At 41.0% G+C, this 26,733-nt stretch overlaps 1 protein-coding gene across 1 annotated transcript; it reads right to left on the bottom strand.

Moving 5' to 3' along the window:
• Positions 1-196: 196 nt before the first annotated feature.
• Positions 197-24,890, bottom strand: tlcd2 (TLC domain containing 2). The gene is made up of 4 exons (XM_062386541.1): positions 24,324-24,890; positions 23,337-23,419; positions 20,177-20,259; positions 197-3,605 (listed from the first exon to the last, which is right to left on the bottom strand). The coding sequence occupies exons 1-4, from the start codon at positions 24,500-24,502 to the stop codon at positions 3,225-3,227; spliced, it is 726 nt and encodes a 241-aa protein (XP_062242525.1). The 5' UTR covers positions 24,503-24,890; the 3' UTR covers positions 197-3,224.
• Between the last annotated feature and the right edge of the window lie 1,843 nt (positions 24,891-26,733).

The raw sequence follows: 26,733 nt of genomic DNA, 5'->3' as shown, positions 1-26,733 counted from the left end.
TCTACGTACAAAAGTTATACAATGAGCCTAGCTGACTTAGCTGAAATTAAAATGCTGCAATCTTAGTGAATCGGTAATATTGATGCTGTATTATAATACATATGATTCTGACAGGGGGGGAGTGATGGAGTACATTCAAGTGACATGTCTGACTATAGACAAGTGGAACATTGAAAGCAAAACACGTTTCATTTCAATGATCTTTATTTTTGCGTTAAACAAATAGTTATTGTAAAAAAAACAAATTGGATTTTCATTTACAAAACATTAAAAATAAAACTGTTGTCCAACTAATAAGGTTGGTTTGTATGCTGTGGACCCCAGGAAGAGCCAGGCTGACCCCATTAACCCAGTCTTTATTTGAAACTGCCGTCTCCATGATGTCACTGTGAATGTTGCTTTGTGAGTTAGTAAAGAAAACCCATCTGTACAAATGACACACGCTGACAAAAACATTGACTAATATTGATCAGAAAGAAAAATCTTGTGATAGTTAGATGCTCAGAGAAAACAGATGATTTTACTTTACTTTAAAAACATCAGCCAGTCTCTGATGCTTCAGTATTTAAGGTTTTCCCCCTAAACAGTTTGATCAGTGCTTGATGAGCTGCACAGTATCAATAGTCTTCATAAATTGAATTATGTTAACCGTAAAATCCTCAATAAATATCAATTCACCAATCACCAGAAAATCCCCACTATACCAGACCACAGCACCATCCTGTGGCCTCAGGCAATTATGATTAGAAAACAAAGACATAAGAAATAAGAAGATCCAGTATTGGATTGAAAAGAGCTGTATCTTTTATCTAGGCAGAATCTTGACTTGACTGCTGTCCTATAAGAGCACCCGCCAACATCATGAAGAAAACTGCTATCAAACATGTGTAATTCCAATAACATTACAGCTTTGCACAAAACATTCACAATCATAAACTTGTTTGTTAGAAAGACTTTCAATCATCACCAGTTTTCCTAACTAGAACCACAAAGCTGCCCAAAACATTTGAAGAAAAGCTAAACTAGATTCACAATTTAAAATAAAATTAAAAAGCATAATCTCTCATAAAAAGGCAACATGGAGTTAATTCACAACAATAATAATAATAATAATTCCACCTCTACTGCCTTCCTCCCAAAACAGTGCAGTCTGTTTAGTGCAGCCATGTCTTGGTGTTTATGGACTTAGTTTGTGTCAATTGTTTATCTGCAAAATACATTGAGTTCAACACAGTTCAGTTCAGCAACAAATCCTCCCTTCATGAAGGTTATATTGTTCAGTGTATTTAAATACATTTATACATACATTTCATGTATGGTAAAATACCTGAAATCGAATCAGTTCATCTCTGAGTCCAAGTGATCACAGTTTGAAAAAAGTTACCTTCAGGCAGACATGAGATTTTATATTCAAGAAACCCGAAAACCTTTTTTTGGCCTTCAACCACCAAAATCTAATAACTAGTTAAATGCTATTTTCTTATTTGAAGTCAAAGTGACCTTTGACCAAAATCTCATCAGTTCATCGTTGAGTCCACCTGAACATTTTGAACAAATTTGAAGAAATTCACTCAAGGTGTTCTTGAAATATTGAAAAGAATGGGACGGCCAGCGGACAATCCCAAAACATTGGAGGTATTATAAAAATTCAACATGATCCCTGATGATGGTAAGATCAATCACAGGACTGCTCTGTGTTAGACTGCATTTGTTTAGCTTAGTGTTCCTAATAAACTGACTTATTTTACAATGTGTAATGTTTACTTTGAACTGAGCTTACTGCTGCTGCGTTTGTGAAATAGTTCGTTTTGGGGCTTCGACAGCAGCAGAAACAAAACAAATCACAATGTTTAACCAAAGTGGTAAAACGTCCCAGAGTTCATTACTCACAAAATCACAGTCACTATAATCGACTTGTTTTTAACAACTGGGAAATTTAATGAACACTGTGTTCATTCTTTCTTAATCCCCAACTACTATTTAAGTACAAATAAATTATATATATACACAATTTAACCCCTTCAGACAATTAATATACAAAAAAATAGGCAGAAAAAACACAAATGGCATTATCATGATGTCATAGTGTGAGTGGGAGGAGTAGGTAGAAGCGAGCTTCACAGTTTGCTGTATTCACAGCTCTCAGACCTGCTTGATCAAACACTGACTTTGAGGATTTCTCCTGATCTTCCTGTGCATACTTACAATTATATGGCACAGATTTCTGAGGATATTACAAAATAAAAGACAGCTCTGGTGGTCTTGAGGCCACTGAGGTGATGTTAAGGAGTTTGCTGCCACCACAGGTCAGATGAAGAATAACAGGTAGTCTGAAAGCTCCTACTGCAGACTGTCTGCCATCATGAGACTATAAAAATAAAAATGACTGATGGACGCTGACTCTTTTTTAGTTTTCTGACTTATCACTGATTTGTGTAAGCTTTAAGAGTTATTTTTACAAAATCCTTCAAAAAAGGCTATTATTGTTTCATCTATTTTGCTTTAATTGAAATGCCACTTATTGGGGTATTTTTTTGTATTTTTTCAACATCCGAGTACTCTCTTCTCTCCTCGCTTGAGGACTGGTGTTGGCTGAATTTCCAGATTCTATCAACAAAAATTGTTCCTACTGTTTCTTCTTCTCTACTAACAAACTACCAGCCAAGCACCGACAGCGAAGATCGTTTTAGAAAGAAGTAAACAACTGTTAGAAGCTTTGCGAGGTAGCAGGTGGTTTTTGGTTGAGGATATTTGGCGGAGAAAGAAAAATTAAAGAATTAATCACCTCTGTAGCTTTAAGTGTTACACACGCAGAGGATTTGTATTCCACTAATTCATACATGGGTGCTGGAGGGTTGATTTTACAAACAGTGCATAGTCACTTACCATCAGCTACACTTTAGATTTAGATGGATCACCCTGCAGGATGATGAAGGTGTTGTGTGTTGTTTTACGAGTTCATATGATTAATCCTTTGTTTAGCATCAGTGAGCCACTAATGACACTTTAAGAGAACAGAAGCCAAAGCTAAAGATAAAGGCTGCGTGTGATCTGTGTTTGGAACGAGGCACACCGGTTACAATCTGTACAATATGAGAAAGCTTGCTCGTTTCCCAGCTATGAGTTTACTGTACTGAACACAAAGGCAAAATGGTACCAAATCTGAGCCACAGGGTGTAGACGTACAGCAATGAGTGGGTGAAATCGAATCCTCCTCCTTGCCTCTACATCTCCTTCTCCTTCTTCGTTTCTCGGGTGCTATTCTTCAAAAAGTCACTCCGGAGCAGCCGATAAAAGAGGACAATGTTCATCACCGTCATGATGGCCATGCCCACGCTGCCCAGCGTGTAGGCCAGGAGGGGCACCTTGTCCCGGTTGAGCACCAGCCAGCGGGTCATCCAGGCCAGCGTGTTGATGCGGAACACAACGTACGTGCCCAGGTTGATTATGCTGTTGACCCGGTACAGCGTTCCCGCTGCGATATTGGCCATACGCAGCAATTGCCTGAGGTGGAGGAAGATGGAGTTTATCTCCACCAACAGGGCGACCACAGCGAAGCCCACGTAGTGTCCTGTGACCACAGAGAAGCCGAAGCAGGAGATCACCTATAGGAGAGACAGGGAAGAGGAGCGTTACCCTGGATGTAGCAGAGCATTCGATAACAGTATATCAATACATAGTGTGCAGCATGGTGGATTCATTTTGATTCATGCTTTTCCAAAATTACCAAACCTAGCTTTAACTATTTAGATAACTCTGTTACTCTGGAGTCCTCTGTTGTTTTTCAAAAAGCCTCCGTAGCCATGTTTCCTTTTTTAGTTTGCTCAAACCTAATTTACATCCTTAATCTCATTAAATATTTTAGCCAACAATAACTGGTTTTATGTTGTTTCCTTCACCCTTATGAGCTTCGTCCTAACATTCACATTTAGAGTTTTTTTTACATGTATTTTTATTCCAGCAGTAAACATTTTTCCGTGTCAGATTTTCATATTACCCAACACAACGTTATGACAGAGGAGATTTCCATTTCTTTCACTTCTGACAGATACTGATCACGTGATAGGACTGATTTCTGCTGAGCAGTGCTTATGAAAGTGTGTGATGTAACACACCGATGAACTCCACAAGGTGGCAGCAGCAGCATCCTTATTGAAAACCTGTCTGACGTTCAACTGAACACATCCGTTCTGCTGACATTTCACTGAGGAGTCAGGGGAAAGGACTACGAGCAGTATCTGGTATGTTGTGCTGCCGTCTAACACACTCACAGCGGCTGTGTAAAATCTGGACGACAGAATTGTGTTTGCTCTGCAACAGGCTGCTCGGCCAACTCCCCACTGGGGCCGGCACCCACTCCCACCAGCGCTGCATTTCAACAGCCTCATTCACACTCAGAGCACACTTCAGGGACAAACTGTGTTCACATAGATTGGACTGTAGTTTCACAATCATTAACATCTTAGCTGCCCTGTTACGTCCAAAGTAGAGTCAAGTGTTCAAGGTCATGGGATGAGCCTGCTGTGCGGGAGGTTGACCTTTACCATCAATCAGGGCTCTGTTGGAGAAGTATCTTGTGCTTGTGTAAATGTCCGTGGTCACAGGATGCCTTCTCTCACGGAAAACAAACAGTCATGTGAAGCATCTGAAGCACATAAAGCAACAGAACACTACGCATCCTTTGTGGGTCTTTCACTGAAACGTGTTGTACTTGCTGTAAAAGAAAAACTCATCACAATTGTCCGTAGTTGATATCAAAGCAAAACTGTACAATTTTGTATCTGGAAACGGCAAATTCATAATGAGTTGGTTGGTTCACTGACTTGGAATATGGAGCATGGAGCCACTGTAAATCCAACTCCTAACCCTGAATGTCTTTTCTTGCTCAACGTAACTTGGGTATGATCTCCTGTGAGAAGTGATGGACTGACTGATTGTCGCAGCGGTAAATAGCCCAGTAAGTTCAAGAGTAAACGGAAGTTATTAGAATAACGGCGTTAATCTCCGATGTACAGTGAGTAACCTTTAAAAATATGAAGAATTCCAAACAGAGTTTGTTGATTTGTAACAGCCGGGCATCATGGGAAAACACAGTCAGATCACACGCACGCACGCAAGATCACACTGCAGTGCTGGTCAAGCACTCTCCTGGGAAATGTTTTCAATAGCAGGTGATGTCTGAAAACTCCTGGATTCATGAGGTGTGAGTTAACAACCTGTTCTCGAAGTCAACAACAAATAACCAGTGAGTAAGATGTTAGTGGTCATACAAAATCATTATTTAATTACGATTTGGCTAAAACCGCTCACTCTCCCTTTTTATCCAATCACAATGTGGCACTTGCTGTGAGCCAATCACCTGTACACTGTTTGAGCTGAGTTTAAAAAGCTCTCTCTTCTTCCTGTCATTCAGCTGTCACTCCAGCACCACGATCCCTGAGTGACCAGCTCCCGCCCCTGCACCACCTCAACTCTGGATACCGGGTCATCTCCCATCAACCGTCCAATCAAAAGTCTTTCATCAGACGTCCCAACTTCCTGCTCCCTTCCTCACACCAGGGTCTAGGCTTTAGACAATGGTGCCTAGAGCCTCATAGATTCATAGGATCGTTCTAATGTGTGCTCTACTTACTGCTGGGATCTAACCACCAAGTCCGTTCCTCTGTTCAAACTAAAATAAATGTCATTCTACCTCACTTTGTAAATCTCTCTTGACTGCAATGCTTTTTTACAAAAAAACCTATTGCATGTATAATTTGACATAAAGGAGATAAGTAATAAGGTATTATTGAGCTAATGGTTTTTGCAAGGTCCCATGAATTTAGTGTGAGTTTCTATATGACATGAAGTGGGAGATTTATGGTGGGTTGCTATGGAATATCCTTGCCCTCAGTTTACAACAACAATACCCGCACTAAAAACAAAACCTGAAGGGGAGTTTTGTAAGTGTGTGTGTGTTATAACATCCACATCAACACACCATAAGAGTGGGCCTTCAACCTGGATACGTGTAACCTGATCTATGACGATTAAACATGACATAAGCAGGTCATGGGCAAAACAAACCGTTATAAAACCTGGAGATAAGATGATGAAGATACTTTCATAACCGACACTGTTTTCTCGCTGTGTGAGTCGGTTACACATATGCGTAAAACAAGGATTAATTAGATAAATTTTGTTTTTAATATAATCTTAATTTAGAGGCAAAATGTTCTTCAGATTTTAATAAGACAGGATACGGTTAACAGAGCAATAAAGATCGAGGAGTATTTGAATCCAAAAATTCAAGATCATGAAATAATATGAAAAATCATTCCAATCCAATGTAGAAATGATGAAGAATATGTTCCTCCTGCACATGCATCTAGTTTTATGGTGTTTTCCTCTCAACTCTCACACATCTATTTGTGTCAGTTTATGGCAATCAGCCAATGACAGTTGTGCGTTACCTAACCTTGATACAAAGGTAGATAACAGAGCACCTCAGCGGACCTTAATGACCCTTTATGTAAAACTCAATAATGGCCAAGCCTTATGTCCCAGTCACCTACACCTCAGTGAAACCTTTCAAGGCCAGCAGCAATATACGTAAACGATGAACCATGAAAAGATAAAATGGACAAAGGAGCCGCACGTGTCCGTCCTCCTGGTCTGGAGAGGTGACTGCGATCACTGATTCCACCAATAAAACACAAGCAGCTAGCCAACCCTCTGTGTGCATGGATGGGGCTTCCATTCATAAAAGACAGGGACCGGCTCCCACACCCTAAAATTATGTCTGCACCCAGTGGTGGGAGCGAGTCCCAGTAATCCCTCCACCAGCCCCTGGATCTATCGGACAATTAGACTGATTCAACGTTCGCAGGTTTTCCACACTAAGCTCTGCTGAGGTTAGGGTTAGGTTTGACCTTCACATATACCAGCAAATACTGTCCAAGTAGAGACTGTCATGGAAATACACAATGTAAAAATACAAATTTAAACACCTGTTGGGTAAGATTGAAAATGTAGTTTCAGCAAAGGCCATCAAAACACAGGCAAGACTCAACTTTTTCACTGTTTGCAATGATTGATCATTTAAGTAACAGGGATGGGGACTTTTTGTGAGTTAAAATGAATAGAACAATTTCTGCGGCTGATATTTGCAATGAACTACGTCCTTGCAATGTTAAGGCCCAATATCCATTTCTGCCAAGGACTGTTCAAGCGGCACCTTACCTTCTCTGATTCCTTCTTTTTTTCAGCCCTTAGTTCCCTTGTAAGGTAGATTCACTGTGATGATTCCAGATAACCTGGAGCCATAGCCTTTTTTTTTTATTAATCTTTCAAAGACATTTTGGATACATTGTCAATTGTACCATATTTTACAAGGGAGTACCCCAAGGGTTCATTTTGGGTCCACTTTATTTAATAGTTATGTCAAGGAACTGGGTCAAAAAATTCCAAATGCATGAAAATGTTATGCAGATGATATAATCATTCACTACTGTGATGCCACTATCCGACATTGAAAGAAACAAACGCTTTTTTTTTATTTATTTTTTTTATGAATGATGGTTTTTCGATGGGCTAGGCTATGTTCTTTGCTTGATTATACTGATTTACTGTATGTACTCTAAATAACTATGAAACTCTAAGCTGAATGCTTACATGGTTGGACACTATATACTCCAGTGCTTTTAGGTTGGTCCCGCCATGTCACATGTCACAGTTAAGTGTCCTTCTTTGGCAGAGCGAAGACACAATCACTGGTACATGGCTATTTATAAATCCAGCCTCGCTTTGCTCCCCTCTTATATGTGTCAGTAAATCCTACTTGAAACCAGTAATAAGAGCTTGTGCTTTAATGACATCTTTTTTACTTGCCAACTGTATTTACAGCTATTGTAGACTGATCCTGATTAGGGCTTTTAAAATGTAGTTAAGATCCTTTCTGCTTTCTCTAGCTTTATAATTCAGTGAATTGTTATTGTCTGTTTTTAGTGTTTTAGTGTTAGCAGACCGATATTGCCTACTTCTTGGCCAAGGCTCACTCAAATAAGAGATTTTGTAATCTCAATGCAACACAATTGGTTAAATAAACAGTAAACAAAATCGAAAATCAATCTGGTAGGAACTTTCTACTCATTTACAATATTTAAACAGATTTGTGTTATATCTTCATTATTGCATCGTAACTGTTATTGCTAAAAAAAAAAACATTCTGTGATGTCACTGAACACATTATTCTTGTGCACAGAATGTACAGTTTAAAATCCCAACGGACAGGGACTTTTCGGACTGAGGCGTGTAGCATTAAGGTTATATTGGGACAGAAGTGTGTTATTTAACCTTTGCACTGACACTTGTTTACAGTAACCTACACTGTTATACCCACCTGGATACATTTCAAGCAAAGGTCTGAAAAACAAAGTGGTGTGGATGTTTGTTGCTTGCATTCTGTCCCAATGAGCTCAATTAAACGTTCTGAACACCCTGGTGAGGGACCCTCTCGTCTTGCTTTCAGAGGGGAAACACTGAGTGCAAAGATGGTAACCAAGTGCAAAACTAAAATTGCAGAGGTCAACCAAAAAGTGGGTTAAAGCTTAAATAAAAAGAACAATCGGGTCAAATTGTCAGCTACTAAGTCACTGTGGTATTCAGAGTTGAAACACAGGGAAAGATGAAGCCAGAAAAATCTAAGAAGACGTCTGAAAGGCAACATTTTGAGAAATTGATCAGAAGCTTATAGTAATTGGATTTGAAGACCTGATCATTGAACAGAGTTGTCGAGGTATGTGGAATTTCACATGTTGCATATGTGTCACCATTACAGCATGTATGTGCTATGTCCCCCCACCTGTAAAACCAGGTCACCTGCTCTCAGTCTCTCTCCATCTCCCTAAGGCCAAACATCACCAGGTTGGGTGTGCTAGACATTTGAATGTCCTTCAGCTCTCTCACACATCCATACATGGAAGTAGCAGCATGTACGACGCAATGCCGATCATTGTTTTTATTAATGACTCTGACTATTAAAATATTTAAAACTTGGCTCGACTTCCTAGATACAGCGTTTCTGTTACAATAGGCAGACTGAACGGTAATTAAGGATTTCCATGTCAAACCAGTTTCCCTACCACGGGCTGATAACTCAGCTGGCTCAGTCGGAGGTGAAGCTCAGCACTGACACAGCCCGTTTCTCACAGAGTGAGTTTTTAATGATATGATGTCATCAGACAAAAAAACAAGAGGGTGGTGCAGTGAGATGAAGGATGTTGTCCACCTTAGAACACAGGAGCTTGACACAGCATAGCACGTATTGCAAACATACACACCCAACAACAACCACACCATTCACCCTGAAAACATGCTGTCTCTAGAGTCTCATAGCAGCAGAGGTCAAAGGTGGTGAGGTGCTGGCAGACATGCTTTAAACAGCCAGATGGAGGGTGTCAGTCCAGCTCGTCCCCCAAAATAGGAGGGTTTCAACAGTTATGACCACAAACACAAACACACAACTCACACTTACAAGACATAGATACTTATGAGAACCTCATGATACTGTGTGTGTGTGTGTGTGTGTGTGTGTGTGTGTGTGTGTGTGTGTGTGTGTGTGTGTGTGTGTGTGTAAGCCCATGAGGAAAAACGATATTTTGACACATGGAAGAGAGTGGCTATCACCATGTTCACCATTTAGTATTTATCTTCTAATAAGAGCTGTAAATGTACACCAGCGCAGTAATAGAGTATTTTGAATCTGTAGCTTCTTATTAAATTGGAGAAATATTTTTTTTCTGGTTTAAGCAATACAAAAGGTGCTGCAAATTGTTATTTTGTTCCTAAAAGTACTGTTAAAATAAAACAAGAAAACAGGCTCAGTACAGAAGACTAACTTCATGTATCTTGTTCAATAATTATTGTAGTTGTCCAAGGACTATCGTTCATTCACAACATCATTGTCCAGAAAAGAAAAAACTAAATGTGATCTGGGCTTGACCAGTGTGGTCTGTGGTGGAGATTTGTCCAAGACCGGACAATAAACCGGTATAATTTAAAATTACAAGTGGCCTGGTGAAGTCGATGGGGAGAAAACTAATCGGAAGCTGAGAGATATGTTTGCCATCTGGTCAACGACAGACTGACAGTGGGTCAATAAGGAGGTGGGAGGACCTCACTGAGGCTCAAAGTCGACAAGAGGAAATGGAGGGAAAGATGTTTAGCTTTGAAAGGCAAGACAATAATGATCACACACACACACACACAGACACACCCCATCCCCCCCGAACACACACGTTTGTACAGGTTACATAGGTTACATGTCATTTTAGCTGACGCTTTTGTCCAAAGTGACTTACATTTTAGAACACGCATTTATGAGGGGCCATTTTAGGGGTTCAGTATCTTGCCAAGGACACATAGGCATGCAGAGGGGTAAGATTGGGATTCACACCGGCAACCTTCTTGTTGCAGAACACCCGCTCTATCCCCTAGGCCACAGCTATCAGAGTGAGGACACTCATCGGCATAATGCATTCCCTAACCCCTTACCCTAACCAAATGCCTCCCCCTTAACCTAATTCTAACCCCGAAACAAAGTCTTAACCCACACACACACACACACACACACACACACACACACACACACACACACACACACACACACACACACACACACACACACACACACACACACACACACACACACACACACACACACACACACACACACACACACACACACACACACACACACACACACACACACACACACACACACACACACACACACACACACACACACAAAGATAACTAAGTATCATCATGCGACCCGTGTTAACTCTCGTCGGCTGACAGCAGCACAGCAAGACGTTTCAGCTCCTCCTTGTTAAAGACGTGTGGTCAGAAATTTCGTTGAGCACAAACACAATTATTGAAGGATTGAAGGCAAATATGATAAATGAGCACTGTGCAGGTATTTTGTTGCTAGTGTGTTTGTGGTAGTTAAAGAACATGCTGACAGAATGAGTCTTCCTCATCTGGGCGAGGCTGAGTCACTGTTGATAGATGTTTTTGGGTGAATCACAGTCCTTTGACGTACTATGGCACTGGGTGAGAAGGGAGAGGTGGTGATGTTCACTGCTTTGAGTTACGAAGGCTCTTCCACTGCATCGCTCATTAAGACGAACACAAAAATACTTATATTGTTAATAGGCTTCATCATTTTCGGCACAATGTGCTATATACTTGAAGACAAAAGGTGCTAGAAGGCAGATGTTGCTTTGGACCGAGCTTCTTGTTTTCCCCTGTTTCCTGTAAATGTGCAAAGATATGCAAACCAGCTGCTGGATCCAGTTTCATATTTATCACATGGATGTAAGAGCGATAAAAACCATTTGTGCAAATATATCATACATTATACAAAATACTGGTAATTTACTTGTATAATATTTTATTGTAGAATGTGTCTATTCATGTCACTAAACCAGCATGAGGAACTCCCTGATCATTGGGATCACTGGGAAGCATGTTAATATAAAAAGATGATGAAATAGTGTTCAGCGCGAGGCTGTTCCTGCGCTGTTCTCTCACGAGCCTGCGTACCCACCCACACTGGTTTCTAAATGTGTAATTCCCACAGCAGCTGGATCTCAGCCAAGTTTGCTCTCTATCTTTTTATGCGTTGGTTCGAGGCCATGGGTGTGGCAGACAGGGATGAGTGAGGAGTGTGTGTTTGTACGGGTGTGTGGCCAGCGGGGTGTGGGTGGTGCTTCTATGGGGTGACACACTGGGATATGTCTCAGTGTGCCTGAGGGCCACTACAACACTGGGTGTCTGGCGTTTTCCTTTTTTGGCAGCTGCCGTGGAATCTTTTTAGTTTTTCTGCTTTTCTCCACTCACAGGCATTTCCACAAGGATGTGGAACAGACAGCCGGAGGTGAGAAGCAGGGCTCTAGGACACCAGGGATAAACTAAGGCTGTTAAAACCCAAACATGGGGCCTCTGGCATATTCTATTCCATCACATACTCATATATTTACTATTGCATATTCTAATGCGTTTACCGACCCGTTTGTAAACATATAGTAAATATTATAAAGGATGATTAGTCCTCTAGTTAATTTTAGAGTCTGTTAATAGCTATTGATATTTAATACCTCACATATTCCCGATCGAGAGGAACTTTTGAAATTAAGAATCATTTGAAGTTTTACACTAATTAATTGACCCCCTCACTGTAATGATACACGACACAATGATGTTTTAACAATGGACTGTTTGACCTGAACGACTTTATGAAGCCTGTCAGAGTTGGTAGATTTCTTACTTCTTCTGAATGTCCTCTCCCTTTTCCTTTCTATAAATAAACTCCACACCCATAAAGCTGGTATGATTTGTTTTACACAAAGGAACAAATGACTCACTGAGGCGACAAACAAAAATGTTAACCATGGATACCATGTGGAAAAAAAACATACCCGATCATACGCATTTCTATAGGAATTTTTTTTTTTTTAAAGTTACAGTGTTAGACTAAGGCACAGCTACATTTCCCTCATATGACAGAGGCCTGGTACCTTGACATCATCTGTTTTAGAGTGTGTTTGTAATGCCTCTTAGAGACTGGCAATGATAATCATTAGGCCCATAAACGTCTGTGTGGTAACTTAATGTTTCTCCACCATCCTGCTTGCATTGTATTGAAGCTTGTAAAATGTAAACACACTGCAAGTGTTTATTAAAATGTAAATTTGATATAATATAGAAGCAGTTTGAACTTATAGTAGTTGACTGTTCCGTCAGAAAGAGAAAAAGGTTAGAATGCGTAAAAAGGGTGTTTCCACACAGTTACCCAATATTAATATTTGTTTTTGGGTCATTAACCGTTTACCTTTCAAACAGCCGACATTACATTCTATATCTAAAAGTTTCACACAGCTGCTGGATTTGTTTACAGTCTCACACCCTCCATTCGACTCCTCCCTTTGAACCCCTCAGGTCCAAAGTGATCTCATACAGGGCCTCTGCCTGCACGGATCCTTCTGCAGGGTCACATCCGGCTCTCAGGTCAGCTCCACTGTCAGGACAGGAAATCAGGAAATGACTGCTGAGAGGGGCCCTGCAGTCAAACCCCTCCCCCTCTCTGTGGATTCAAATTGATGGAAGTCTGTTGTAATGACAGAACAACTTAAATCCCAACAAACGCCTTTACTTGCTTTCAGCAGTGACTCAGTGTTTTACTGAGTGTCGACCTCTGTTATCTCAAAACGCACATGAATGCATTCCTACATGATAAGTCACCTGTGAACAAAGTCCGCCTCGTAGTAAAGCACTAAAAGGCTCATTCACACTATAGCCTGCTCTTTTCCGGATAGACAGGACCTGCCTCTGTTTATTTTCGTCTGGATTTCACAATTCCTCTCCCTTGATAAGCGTTGTGATGGGATTAAGACCAAGTATGTTGCAAATCTGTTTTTGGCATACTTTCCCTCAACTATCAAAATGTTCTTACTTCTATTGACAAGATGTTCCTCCTATTTCCTTACTTTGAATTCCAAAGCAGTGCCAAAAGTTTTCTTTATCTGTCTTTAAAAGGTCAGAAAAGAGAGCAGTGAGCATTCACAACACACATGAATTATAAAAGCTTTCTCATTCCTACATGCACTCGGTCTCGAATAAATTCAATTTAAAGCATGTTGTTTATCTCCATTCATCTTTTGCTGCTGTGTTTATATACTGGATCAATTCTGAGTTAAGAAGCTGCAACTATAGATGAGTGGATTTGACTGTTTCTCTCCTTTGCATTACTCGAGCAGGGAACCCTTTACGACACAAAAACAACACACAAGGAAATTCCTCAATATAATATAACAAACAATATAATACTAGCAGAGTGCCGAGGCTCTCTTTGGTTTCTGTCCATGTGAGGGGGTGGGACAAGCTGCAGAGAGTAGGTGGTGGAGGAGGAGATGTTTTGGACGTAATGCAAGAATAGGGGGGGGTCGAAAACAAGGCTGTGTGTGTGATATATGGAGGGAAGCGGCAGTGAAGAAAAAATGTAAGGGGGCGTGCACACATTTGGAAATGCCCCCCTCAAGAAACAGGAGGTTTGCTGTAAGTGTGTGTGTGTGTGTGTGTGTGTGTGTGTGTGTGTGTGTGTGTGTGTGTGTGTGAGAGTGAGTGAGTGAGTGAGTGAGTGTGTGTGTGTTTCTCGGGAGCCTGGGGTTCAAGTGGAGACCAGATGTCTGTCCTCAAGTCTTGATATACACAGAATGGGGGAAACCTCCAGAGGTTCTCCCTCCAAAATGATGAGGCTACTGATAAATACATCATGAACCTCGCCCGCCAAAAAACTCTCACACACACACACACGAATATTCCGTTTCATATTTTCCAATACGTGTCTCTCCCCCCGCTCATGGGCCTTCATTTTTCCGAGTATGTCATGATATTGTTGCCTTTGAATCATACGAAGCCTTCTCGCTCAGCTAACCGTGTGCTCTACTAACATCTCAGAAAATACAGCCGATGTTCCAGTTGCCTTTGGTTTGCAAACGCGATGCTGACACTGGAGATTTTAGAAAGTAACGCTGGTTCCATGTGGTCTGTCACAGCAAAGTGTGGGTCAGAGCGGAGGAGCGGCGTAGCCCACAGACAGTGGATGAATGGAAACACAGTACATCTGTGGGCTGGCGAGCAAAAACAAAAACATACCATACATACTACATCAGCTGCTGCTGCTAAAAAAATATGGAGAGGCCTTGGCTGCTTTATTCATTAAAAACAAAGCAAAGGGTATATTGCAAACCAAGCCACACTTCACAACATGCTTGTTTAAGTTGTTGTCATTGCAACATTAACCACTAGAAGTATATCCCTCAGGAAATAGACGGAGCCATCTATTCAGCTAAGAGATTGTAAGAGAAAAACAAATAATTTAGAGAATCCTGATGGCGGCTTTGATGCAAGCCAAACCGTGCACATGAGAAGTACAATCTGTAGGGAAAGCAAAATTTGAGAGTATATTTGGTACTTGTCAGATTAAAGTGAAAAGTTTACACAAACAAAATTTGTTTTTCCTGTGACCCCAGAATAACCGGTCAGAGGGCGGCGCCAAGATAAGAACTTTGGGCTTATTCAGCAACGACCAAAAGACTTCAAACTTAACTATAAGAATAATGCAGTCTACCATCAACATCTGGTCTTAAATCAGTGATTAACGATTTCGTTGTTATTTTAAGGATGCACCAACAACATGGTACAGTACCCTGCATAGGAGGGTGCCCTATGCACATACAGTCTTCTTGCAGAGAAGCGTTCTCTCTGCACGTCTGCCGACCACAACACACCAAGGTGCAAGTATCCCCGTCTTTTATAGGGAAGGGACTGGCACCGATTAATAAAGAGTTAAACAACTAACCCTTGAACCATGTGACTGTTGCATTAACCCTTTTCCCGGTCGTTAAACTAGCTTAAGTTGGATCCGCACTTGCGCCATGCACTTAAAGTTGAGCTCTTGGCATCAGACCAATGACAACAAAGCCAACCACCAAATATGGTACTTTCCCGTTTTCCGAAAGAGACATTCGCTGTTGAGTTTGTGAGACAGAGCCACACTCCTCCCACAAATATCTATTTTCATGCCCTGTAAACTTCCTTTCATGTCTGAGGTTGGTGCATGACCAACGTTGGAGAGGAAAAATGGGACTGAGGTTGAATTTGAAAACATGGCAAACATGAGCGTGAAGGCACATGAGATGGGACGTCCTCACACAGACACACGCTGATGAACTTAAATCTGTCAATGGTGAATAAATAGAGTTGTACTGAGGGAAGGAGCAGTTATATGAAACCTTTCCTTTCTGTTTAGATTCTGGAGACATTTTATCCTTGATGCTTCGGCTGCAGCACTTAAAGTTTTTTCACACTGCATTAACATTTATTAGAGGTACAACGCTCATCGTTTTGAGTTCTATGCCAAGGTTGGATGGTCCTCTCTCTCGTTTTGTTTAGAAACACACTGGGTTGTATTCACCAATAAGGCCTGTACTGGTCTTTTATCCCCTTACATCACCTCACTGCTATCTGTTAATGTGGCCTTTAAGTGACTGGATTACACAGAGGTGACAACTGTTTTACTGAGCTCGGTAAATCCCAAGCTGAACAAATTGTCATCTTTTGGGTAATTAGAGCTTTAAATCTCACCTCATTTTACCTCCAGATATTTTTATTTTGGTTTTATGTACACTATCTATTTCTAAGGCTTTTTCTTTTGCTCTTACTTTAGTTATTCAGACAAATTTTACTTTTACCTGTTTGGTTCATTACTTCCTGTACTTTAAGAAAGCTACCAGTGCAGTCGGAGCAATCTTGAGCATTTACGTAGAACAGGAGGAGAAAAAAGTCCCAAATTCCAAATTTAGGCATTATTGGAACTAGCATGAAACAATGAGAAACGTATGACTTCCCCAGGTTGTTAAAAAATCCATTCACTCATCATTGTGTAACAGCAACTATTAACACAATGCTACTTGGAGAATAAATGATGGTTAAATGTTACACAGCTGGGATCAATATAAAGCCTAGAGGGGAGAAAATTTAAGGACCTACATATACAGTTTTTAAGCTATAAATTGGCGGTGGCCCAACTGGACGGAGCAGAGAAGTTGTTATTGAAAACAGTGCAGATCCTCAGATGGCCGATTCACCCGTGACGCCCTGATCTGCTTCAGATGAGCGCCGGCCTTGAGCCTCTCTCTACAGAGATAACTGAATTCTGACTAATGAGTGAGGGATGACAGAGACTTTTGGTAGGGAAACGGCAAAGATGTTGGAAAACATCAAACCGTCAAACTTTGAGAGCACAGAGACAGCAGGAGGGCTAAACTGATAGACTCTGTGTTTCCACTGTTTATCATTAATGATAGATCTCAGAAGAGAACATTGGTCATACTGTTATTCAGATGCTTTCGCTCTTCAGCGTAGAACAAATCTTTCCGTCTACATCTAAAGACTCAGTGTTTCATAAACAAACATGGCTGAAACAGCCATGAGATGGGAGCTGCATTAAATTGTTCCTTCTTTTTACAAGCACAGCAAACAAACCTTGGTTTTACATTAACTATACTGCAATCAGCCCAGCTCCAGCAAGAAGAAACAATGTAATCTGCTCTTTCTACAATACATCTAAGGATCTGCACATTTCTGATTACTTAAATAATTCTGCATGCTGTATTTCTTATACAATATATTGTAGGGGCATACATATTTAATCCTCTCACAGAGAGGCCCCCTATTTCTGGCAGAGCTATCAGGGCTTCCTGTTTTCCAATGGAAGCACAAGGTTGTGGATGACAGGATCTCATCAGGCGTCTGGACCATGTTTCTCAGACAGAAATAAGAAGTTGTAATCTCCACTCCAGTCAATAAGAAGAAGGGGGGGGGGGGGGGGGGGCATTCTATGGAATGTTTGACTCTATTATTCTGTTCCTGGTCTGCGACAACAGGGATCAACGTGTCTTGAGTTGTACCACATGGTCTTTCACGATATGTTTGTGTAAGAGGGGAAACCCTCATGGCAGACTGCAGTTATGTCAACAAAAGAAAAGTATATAGAAGTGCAGACAAACCCGTATGAAGGAGTTGGGGGGGGGGGGGGGGGGGGGCTCCACAGAGCAGAAGAGCAAAGTAGGAAAATGAGACAAAAACACAGGTTTGACTCTTCACACAAAACTCAGCCAGTCTTATAAAAAGTTTATATCAACTCAATCTACAGAAAACCTGATGACAGCTTTCCCTCAGTCGATGCTGTAGCATCAAACTGTCCCACAGATGTCAATTTTAAGCTCAATTATTTCCATTATGACATTATTACCTACATTGGTGTTTATGCTTTATATAGGACTAGTTGTTTGTAAACAATTTAATGAGGAATTATTACATAATTGGTCCAGACTTGCTTTACATGCATCGACCCTCAAAGGATATGGATGGTGTTGATAAAAGATGGATTTATGGATATTTGCGGCGTGACAACTTGTACTAATAAATCAATATAAAGTTGTTGTTTTTCTATTGGGGAACCAAAGTGAGCAGATTAACCTTCGCCTGAAAGTATGACCATTTGATCCTGTTTGTTTTGATGTGGTTCTCTTGCATTACAACCCTTCACGAACCTCCAACACAATAACCCAATTTATAAAAGTTGCAGGAAAAGGTTGAAAAAAAGGGACGTAAAAGGACTAGAAAGCGAACGGCCCAAGGAGTGAACTGCGTTGAAAAGAATGAATGAAAGTCTTAATGATGGCGCAGCGGGGAAACGAAGGGAGCTCGCCACAGCAGAGAAGCACAAAGAGCCATGTCAATGAGAAAGAAATCTGCGTTCCTCCGACAGTCTAGTGACAATCCAACAGTGTAACAGAGTTTGAACTTTGAAACATTGATTCAGGTAAAACTTAAATTTTGTTTTGAAACAAAAGGGCCCTGATGCCACAGGCTGGTGCCATCACCATCACAAAAACCTAAAGATTATTTGCAAATAAATTATCTTGCAATTCTGTGTTTACTGACTTAGGTTTATTATAGTGCAGATGTGCCAATTCACTAAACCCTAGAGCGTTTGACAGTGTACTGTTTGCTGTGGAGGAGAGCTTTGCATGTACAAAGATGAGAGATTCATGAGCAGGAAGTCATTGCACTGTGTAAAACTTTTTAAAATAAATGAGTTGAGAAACAGTTGTTAAAGAAGAGTAACTAGGAGAATGCAGCTGTCGTGCAAGAGCTACAACAAGAGGAGCTAGTTTCCCTCAGCACACTGCTTGTGGTAAATGACTTTTACTTGCTGCATTGTGCGGGAAACGTTACTCTGGTCAAGCACACAGCGCTCATTGTGCTTGATTGGAAAAGTGACGCTTCAGCCCTGGACAACTGAAATCTCACCATCAGCTGACTCCAGTAGCTGATTACACACACATTTTGTGTGTCTGTCATGCTGGTTGTTGTGCCATGTGTTCATTGCGAGGAACTCCCATATCTTCTCATGCCACCAGTAAACTGCTGGAACTAGTTTCCTGGCAAAATTTGGCCTCTATGTTGGTTTAAAGGTCCTCAGTGTGTTTGTGTGTGAGATACTGAACAGAGGTTATATTTACTAGAGATATATGAGAGACCTCACTGTTTAACTGATATTTATCAGTCCACTAGATCGTATGTTTACATTTCTATATAAAGCATGTTGATATTTCTATTTTGAGCATGTCTTCCTTCCATTACTGGAGCATCCGTGTGCATTATCCTTCTTACTTCACGCAGCACACAGCACATTTTCAGTGGCCTCATTTCTAAATGCTCCGGACAAATATTTCTACATCTGTCAGGATAAAAACTCCGCTCCTGTTTTAACAGCCAAACACTCACGTAAATCATCGCAGCTGTACAGTGCAACACCTCTCCCAATCTGTCAAGAGACATTTACAATAAAAAATTTAACCCATGCAGCCCCTGTGGGGTGAGCAATGCACTACAATAACAAGAGCCTGGCAACAGAAAGACACACTCAAACAAACACACACACATACCGAGCATCTAGGATTTAGTTCAGCAGCAAGAATCAGTGGAGGAAAATATTCATTCAGTGTGTAGTTTCTACGTTTCCATTTCACGTCTTTCCCCTATTTATTTTCCATAGCTTTTCAAAGCAGGAGTGGGGGGAAGGGTAGAATTGTCTGACTTGTTCTACTCTCAGGAAAATCCCTCCGCTGAGCGAGGGTTACGGTCTCATGAAGATGAGCGGATCTGACAGGACTGTGCTGTAAAGTGTTGTGTGCTTTAAAGGATGGCAAACAGACACAGGGAGTTGGGTGGGGTTCATCTTTCTGGAGGCATGACGGGAGGTTCGATGCTTGGGAGGGGCGGGGATGGGGGGGGGGGGTTGTCACACTGGAACGCTTGTCTTTGTTCCTCCCTCACTCGGTCTTTGCAACTCAACAAGAAAGACCGGTATATTGTCTTCCCCATGTCAATGTGTTTGACAGGTGTGCTGGAATTTTGCCGCGAGATCCGGACAGACAGTGGCTACACTGTTTATTGAATTCATGATTCCAGTTATCTCCTCTCGGTGACAGCTTCGGTCAAAAGATAAAAATCTCGGACCACAGCTTTGTTTTTAACTGTGAGTTCCAATTGATACACCTACCACAATGTGATGGAAGAGAAGCTCCCAGGACTGATTCAGCTTCTGGTTGAGCACCATGTCAAGGAAGTCGTAGATGAAGTAACCTGTGGGAATGAGCAGAAGATCACATTTGAGGGTTCAGCGCTTCATTAATCAACCACAACGCAACAGATTCTCATGACAAGAGCAGGAGCCTCGGGTTTCATCGAGTGTGTCGGGAGGACCCCTGCTTCCATGACGACAGCAACCAAGATGTGTCTTGGTGAGGGGCTATTCATATCCATCGCCCCCCCCACGCCTAACCACCCCCAACCCATCCTTCCCAGCCACCAGGCGTATCCATGGTGACCGCGCTTCTGAATGCTGGAAAAAAAAATAATGAAGTGTTGAGGATAGAGGGGCGAAGCAGGAATTTATCCCCACCCCCTCCACCCCCCATTTATGTTTGAAATCTGACACCAGGACCCTTCTGTCGCTGTGACGACGTAGTTTGGTTCTTCTCGACATAAACAAACGTCCTTGCTACCAATCCCCGGCGCAAGTCATTATTGCAAGATCGCTATTGCAAAGCATTTGATTGGTTTATTTTCGTGATGTGGTCTCTACAAGAGTTCTTATTGTTTTCAGGAGACCGTCGACAATGGACAAGGGGAAGTCCTACACAATGCAGTCTTTCCAACAATGGCAACGAGAGGTGGAGTTTAGGTCAAGGTTTTTTACGAACCGTCAACTCCAGCAAGAGGAGTCATATCTCTCATCTCGCACTTGTGTTTTTATTTTAACTGAGTATCATCGTACAGCACCATCTGATAGAACTGTAATCAGTACAAGAAAATCTGATCTTGCTTTCTATTTTTAAGCATTTTATAAAAACTAACATGGGCAAAATGCCATTGTGAAGCCTGAACACTGCGTTGTAGTTAGGTCCTCCCTTACATGCTGTTTTATAAATATGTTTTGCTGTTTTTATCTTGACTGTATGTTACACTTTTTTTGCGTTTTGGTGTTTTTATCTCAACTGTGAGCTCTGTTTGATTTTGTTCTATAAAGCCCTTTCTAACTTTGTTTTGACAAGTTTTATAAAAAAAAAGGTTAATGTTATTATTATTTCAACCAGTGTCTATTAAAGCCAAGATCTACATTGAGAACAAGGGTATCAAACACTGCTTTGACTTTTTCACTTGCCATCACCTAAAAGCCTGAATTGAAAAGTCAGCAGAGGAAAAAGTTGATTTCAGGTGAAGAAGCTGATACGTTTTGTCCATTCAACGTCTCCTGCAGTGAGTTTCAGGGGATTCCTCTCTTAAACCAAATAGTCAACATAATGATACTGATGGGAAATCTGGTTAGGCATGAGAAACCTGATTATGACACTAGCTTAGACTGACACTGATCAAGTTACCACAGCATGTAAACATCTTACTTTGTGGCTTTTTGTTTTTGCTGCCGGGATAAACTTGAGTTACATTTTCGGGTCTTCTCTAAGCAGAACTGAAATTCACTATCAGCATGTCTTTTTTTTATGTATTAGACGTAACTTCATATTTTATTATTAGAAATAGACGGTGTCCAAAATCACCTCCTCATTCACAAACCACTACAATGTCGGCCAGCCAATGGAAAATCCCATTATAAATGTATATGTTTATTTAACACTTAATTTTAATATTTTTATGAAAAAAGCACCAAAGGAAATATTGCGATGACCCAAGGACACTTTTTTGGCAAATATAAATCTGTCAGTCATCATCTTCCTGATAGTTAAAAACATTTTTGATAAGAATGAGGAATAGAATCGACAGAGAGGGAAGGCTGGGAAGTGCTGCCCTCCCTCGTCTTGTCTCTTAATGCATGCTGGTACATATTGTTCCATTAGGGACTTCTGTAGTACACTGCCCTTTACGATAAACTGTGGGATACAATGACTAAACTATGAGGAGTAACAAGAAATTGGCTAAACATGGAGAATTCCAGGTCCGGGAAAAAAAGCTTGACTCCCTTAAACATTAACCATACTTGGGTTTCTCTGCAGGACATTGCTTAAGGCACTGGACAAGGTCTTCATTCAACAAGCCTACAACCATTGTAGCCAAGTTCCATCCAACCATCTGCTGGAATAAAACTCCTCTGAAAACTAAGTGACGCCTCAGAAGAATCACACCACATCTCTGGTGGGAGTGTTTGGGAGAAGCTCTTCCCAAGTGTTTGCATACAGATGACTCCCCTCTCTGTTCCCACCCACATCTGATATGGACTGCTCACATAAATCCACCTTTTTGCGCAGTCTCTGTCCCGGTGATGTCACGTGACTGTACGAGGGGTTACGCCCGGTGCCTGGGACCGATCATAATGCCACCCATTGATCTTCACGCACTGACAATGCTGCTCGCTTTGCCAGCTTCCAGGGCTGGGCTTCCTGAAAGAATGTCAAACATCCTGGGAATCCTCTGGGAGAACCGGTTGCTCGGGCACAGATCCGACGAATCGGTGGATTTAAGAGCTCACACGTGCCGCTAGTCGCTCTCGAACAATATTTCTGACAGAATATTAAAAAACAGGGCAAGTTGCTATTTTAAGAATGTGGAGTAGCATGCATCCTGAGGACATCAAGCTAAATAAAATTCATGATAGTCTTTAGTTTGGTTTACAGAAAGCAGACTGTAGCAATGTTATAAAGTGAACTTAGATCAAGCTAAATGGAAATACACACCCATGAGTACACACGACCAAGAGTCAGAGATCAATCTCCAATTCACATTGAAGGCAGCAGTGACTATGTTTGAATTAGAGACAGCTTGACTTTGATACACCGTCGTACGAACAATATGCTACAGGATGTAACAGTAAAATGATAGAGCACATTAATATGGCTGCAAATCATCGAGTGCTCAGAATGTCACTGATAAGTGAAAAGCTGTTTGTGGCTGCCTCATTACTGAAGACAATGTGCTGTACAAAGTGGCTTCAGCTTCCTGCTGTTTTTTCATGGCCTTTATAAACCATTACACCACGTGGGAGAAGGAGAGGAGCCGGAATACTGGATGACGTTACTTCCTCACTTTCCCATAGGACAGCAGCAGCATCTCTCCGGGAGAACCCTCCCCAACCCCTCCCCTCCGCTGTCCCATTCAGAGGACTCAACTTGTAATTCAGCAGTGAACACTGTGGAGCTGCTACTCACCGATGGAAAACGACACCAAAGCATGAGAAAACACTGAGTAGGTTCCTATCAGATCCTCGGCCATCTGCGGGTGACGGAAAAAGCTGCGAAAAACACACCGGGTTCAGATAAGAACTTTCAGAGTAAAAAAAAAAAAATTGGTGAAATGTTATTTGAGAGTTCATGATGAGCCAGGCCAAATTTGTCTACATTCAAAATCAACTGTGGGGCTGAGTGATATATCAACAATTATAAAAAATTGAATTTTCATCAATAACAATATAACAAAGGTTCAATATATGTATCGATATATATATTACTTCATTGTGTAACACAGTGAGGAGGTATAACACATGACTGATCGACATCAGATTTGTAAAAAGCTGTTTATCAAGTTTTTGTCATTCTCTGCCCCTTCAAGAAGAATTTAAAATCACAGCGTTCACTCAGGAGCAAAAATGATTCTAAACCCCAAAAGAAAACGATAACAAGTATATCAACGGATAGGATATACATGTTTGTTGTTAATCTTAATTTCAATTTTAGCCATATTGACTGGATTGAAACAGTCCAACCGCAGTCTGCAAAATATTTGATAATTCACTAAAATTGTAATACAACCACTCCAAAGCTCCCAAAATCCATTCATGAAAAAGTCTACTTCCTCGATACAAAGATTTTCTGTTACCTGTTACCTGTTGCCTGTTGCCATGCGCTATGTGTAAGGTGTTTTCCCCATGAGGGATTTCAAAGGTATCTCCTATCATATCGTATCTTGAAGTATCGCAAAGAATCGTATCATGTGTTATCATATAATATTGTAAAATATCATGTCTTATTAAAAGTATCATAAAGAATCGTATCCTGAAGTATTGAATCATTTCATATCATATAATATTGTCAACTATCACATCTGATCAAAAAGGTATCATCGTTAAGTATCACAGTGTATTATATAAAATGATAATGGACATTTTAATAAATAATAGTTTGTTGTGTGGAACTAACCAGAGCACGGCCCATATCGCGGTGATGAAACTGTGCACGCCCGACGTGGAGATGTTCCTCCACTTCCACGCGTTCCTGACGGCGGACTCGGGCATGGGCAGCGTACTGACCCCGGCGTTGACCAGCCTGAAGAAGACCGCGGAGCCGCCGGTGGTAACGATCACTGAGCTCAGATCCATGACTGAAACGTCCGTGATGTGCAGAGGGAACCGACCACACTTGTGTCTGTGAGCGCAGCGGACAGCGAAGAGCGTGGCCCCGCACGGGAGAAGACTCGTTACCGATGGAGATCACTCTGACATGAGCGTTGGTAGCGCTGGGGGGGGGAAACAACGTGGTGTCCGGACAGAGGAGTCGAGCCTTGCTGTGTCAGATGGTTTTTCCCGCGGACTCGACCTGCTGGTTTCTCTTGTTTCGTGTCTCTGTGGTATTCCCGCTGAGTCTCTCTCTATGTATGTGTGTGTGTCTGTGTGTGTGGTTACAGGTGTGAGCGGTGCGGCTGCGCGTGTCGTTGCGAAACCGTCCTGTTCTTCAACCTCATCGGTCGCTTGTGTAACTTTGTGACTTGGAGACAAACGCAACACGCGCTCCGCCCGCCCTACTACGAAGGGGCGCGGCCATAAACACGTTACATGTGTTGTTCTACGTTCACGAGCCGTCGGAAATTTCTCCACCACAGACTGAAGAAAATTGAAAAGTGTTTATGAGATAAACTGTCTATGTCATGGCAGTAGGTACTGATCATTAATGTACTTGAAGGGATTGTTGACCAAAAAAAAAGGACAGTTCAGTCAGTATCTACTCTGCTGATGGAGGAAGTGTCTGAGTCCACAAAAACTGGAGTTTCAGGGTTAAACAGCGTTGCGGCCAAATATAATTGAAGTCAATGGTGATCGGTTCTTCAAACGTTAAAAAACAACCGAAAATAAGATAAAATACCTCCAATGTCAAGGTCAATTTTATTTATATGGCACATTTAAGAAACCTTGGTTGACCAAAGTGCCTTGCAATGCAAAGGGTTCAACAAGAGAAACAGCAACACGCAGTACAGCAAAATATCAATGGTTAAAACAGAATCAAATAAAGCAAAATAGAATAAAATAAAATCAGGTGTCATCCAAGTGTCGGTAAGCCTGGACTCGAAACAGCGACGTTTACACCATGTTTATAGACTAAATGTCCTCCTCTGGACCTGCGTTCGCTCGAGTGCTATACTTCTAAAATAAAACAACAGTCACCAACGAGGGGTTCATCACAGTCTAGCAGAAGTACCACAATCCAGGAATGCTTTCGAAAGGTCCGTCAGACAAAGGAAGTTGTAAATTACGAGGAGCACATGAAGCCCACATACGTTTATTTCACATGTAAATAAATAACGTGTCAGAGACTGAGTTTGATTATTTGTTTTAACGCTAATGATGATTCATATTCTAACAGAAAACATAATTTTTTATTTCAACTGTTGTTTCATTCAGTGTTAGTGACCGAGAAAGCGCTGTCTTCATTCAAGTCTCAGCCATGAACTTCAATGACACAGCGCCACCATGTGGTCAAGCATCATGGTGCATTGTGTCGGACACATGTCCCTCAGCACCAATATTACTTCGAACAGGGATTACATGGGATGTTGTAAATATATGGCTGATTTTACCCTGACAAGGTGAAATATCAATAATTTGATATATGGCTTGTAAAACATTTTACCAACATTTATAAAATGATCAGTGCTGGAACTTTTCTTTTCACCATTGAATTTATCGACTTGAAATCCATTTGAAATAGTTTTGGTTAGCAAATAAGAAAAACACAGATTTGTTCGAATTTTTCTTCAGTTCTTAGCATCATATTGACATTCCTGATAAAATAACAGTGTTGGAATAAATACTTTTTTAGTGATATTTGGTTCTTTATTGTGAAAAATATATTTTTCATATGCAAATCCCAGATGAGTTAAAGTACAAATGTGTTCATAGCTAAATGTGCTTTGAGTATCAGAAGTAAAAGTAGTAATTCGGCAGAAATGGACCCTGTCAGGTTTATATCAGGCTATTTATGACATATCAATTTCTTAATAATTATGTGTGAGTAGCATTTTGCTGTTTTATAGGCTCTTAACTTGAAGATACTTAATATTTTATTTTGCTTACTTAAGGGGATCCTTAAGGATCAAAGAGCGTGGAAATAATACATGGGAGGGGAAAGAAAAGTACTGCAACACAAATTGTTTATAGACATTTTCCTCAGCAAATTGTGAAAAGTATCGAACTTATCTCAAAATCATATCTAATTGAAACCATGTAAGAAGTTTAACCGGGGAGATCAGTCTCTAGAGAAAGTGTTAACAACTAATAGACACCTGGGAGATAAGAGAGAGCTATCAAACCAAAACAGCTCAGGGGGTCTGGAATGA

This window comes from Platichthys flesus, chromosome 4 (assembly GCF_949316205.1).
Source record: "Platichthys flesus chromosome 4, fPlaFle2.1, whole genome shotgun sequence".
Lineage (NCBI taxonomy): Eukaryota > Metazoa > Chordata > Actinopteri > Pleuronectiformes > Pleuronectidae > Platichthys > Platichthys flesus.
The sequence above is the reverse complement of the archived record's forward strand: the minus strand, read 5'-3'. Positions and strand labels throughout refer to the sequence as shown.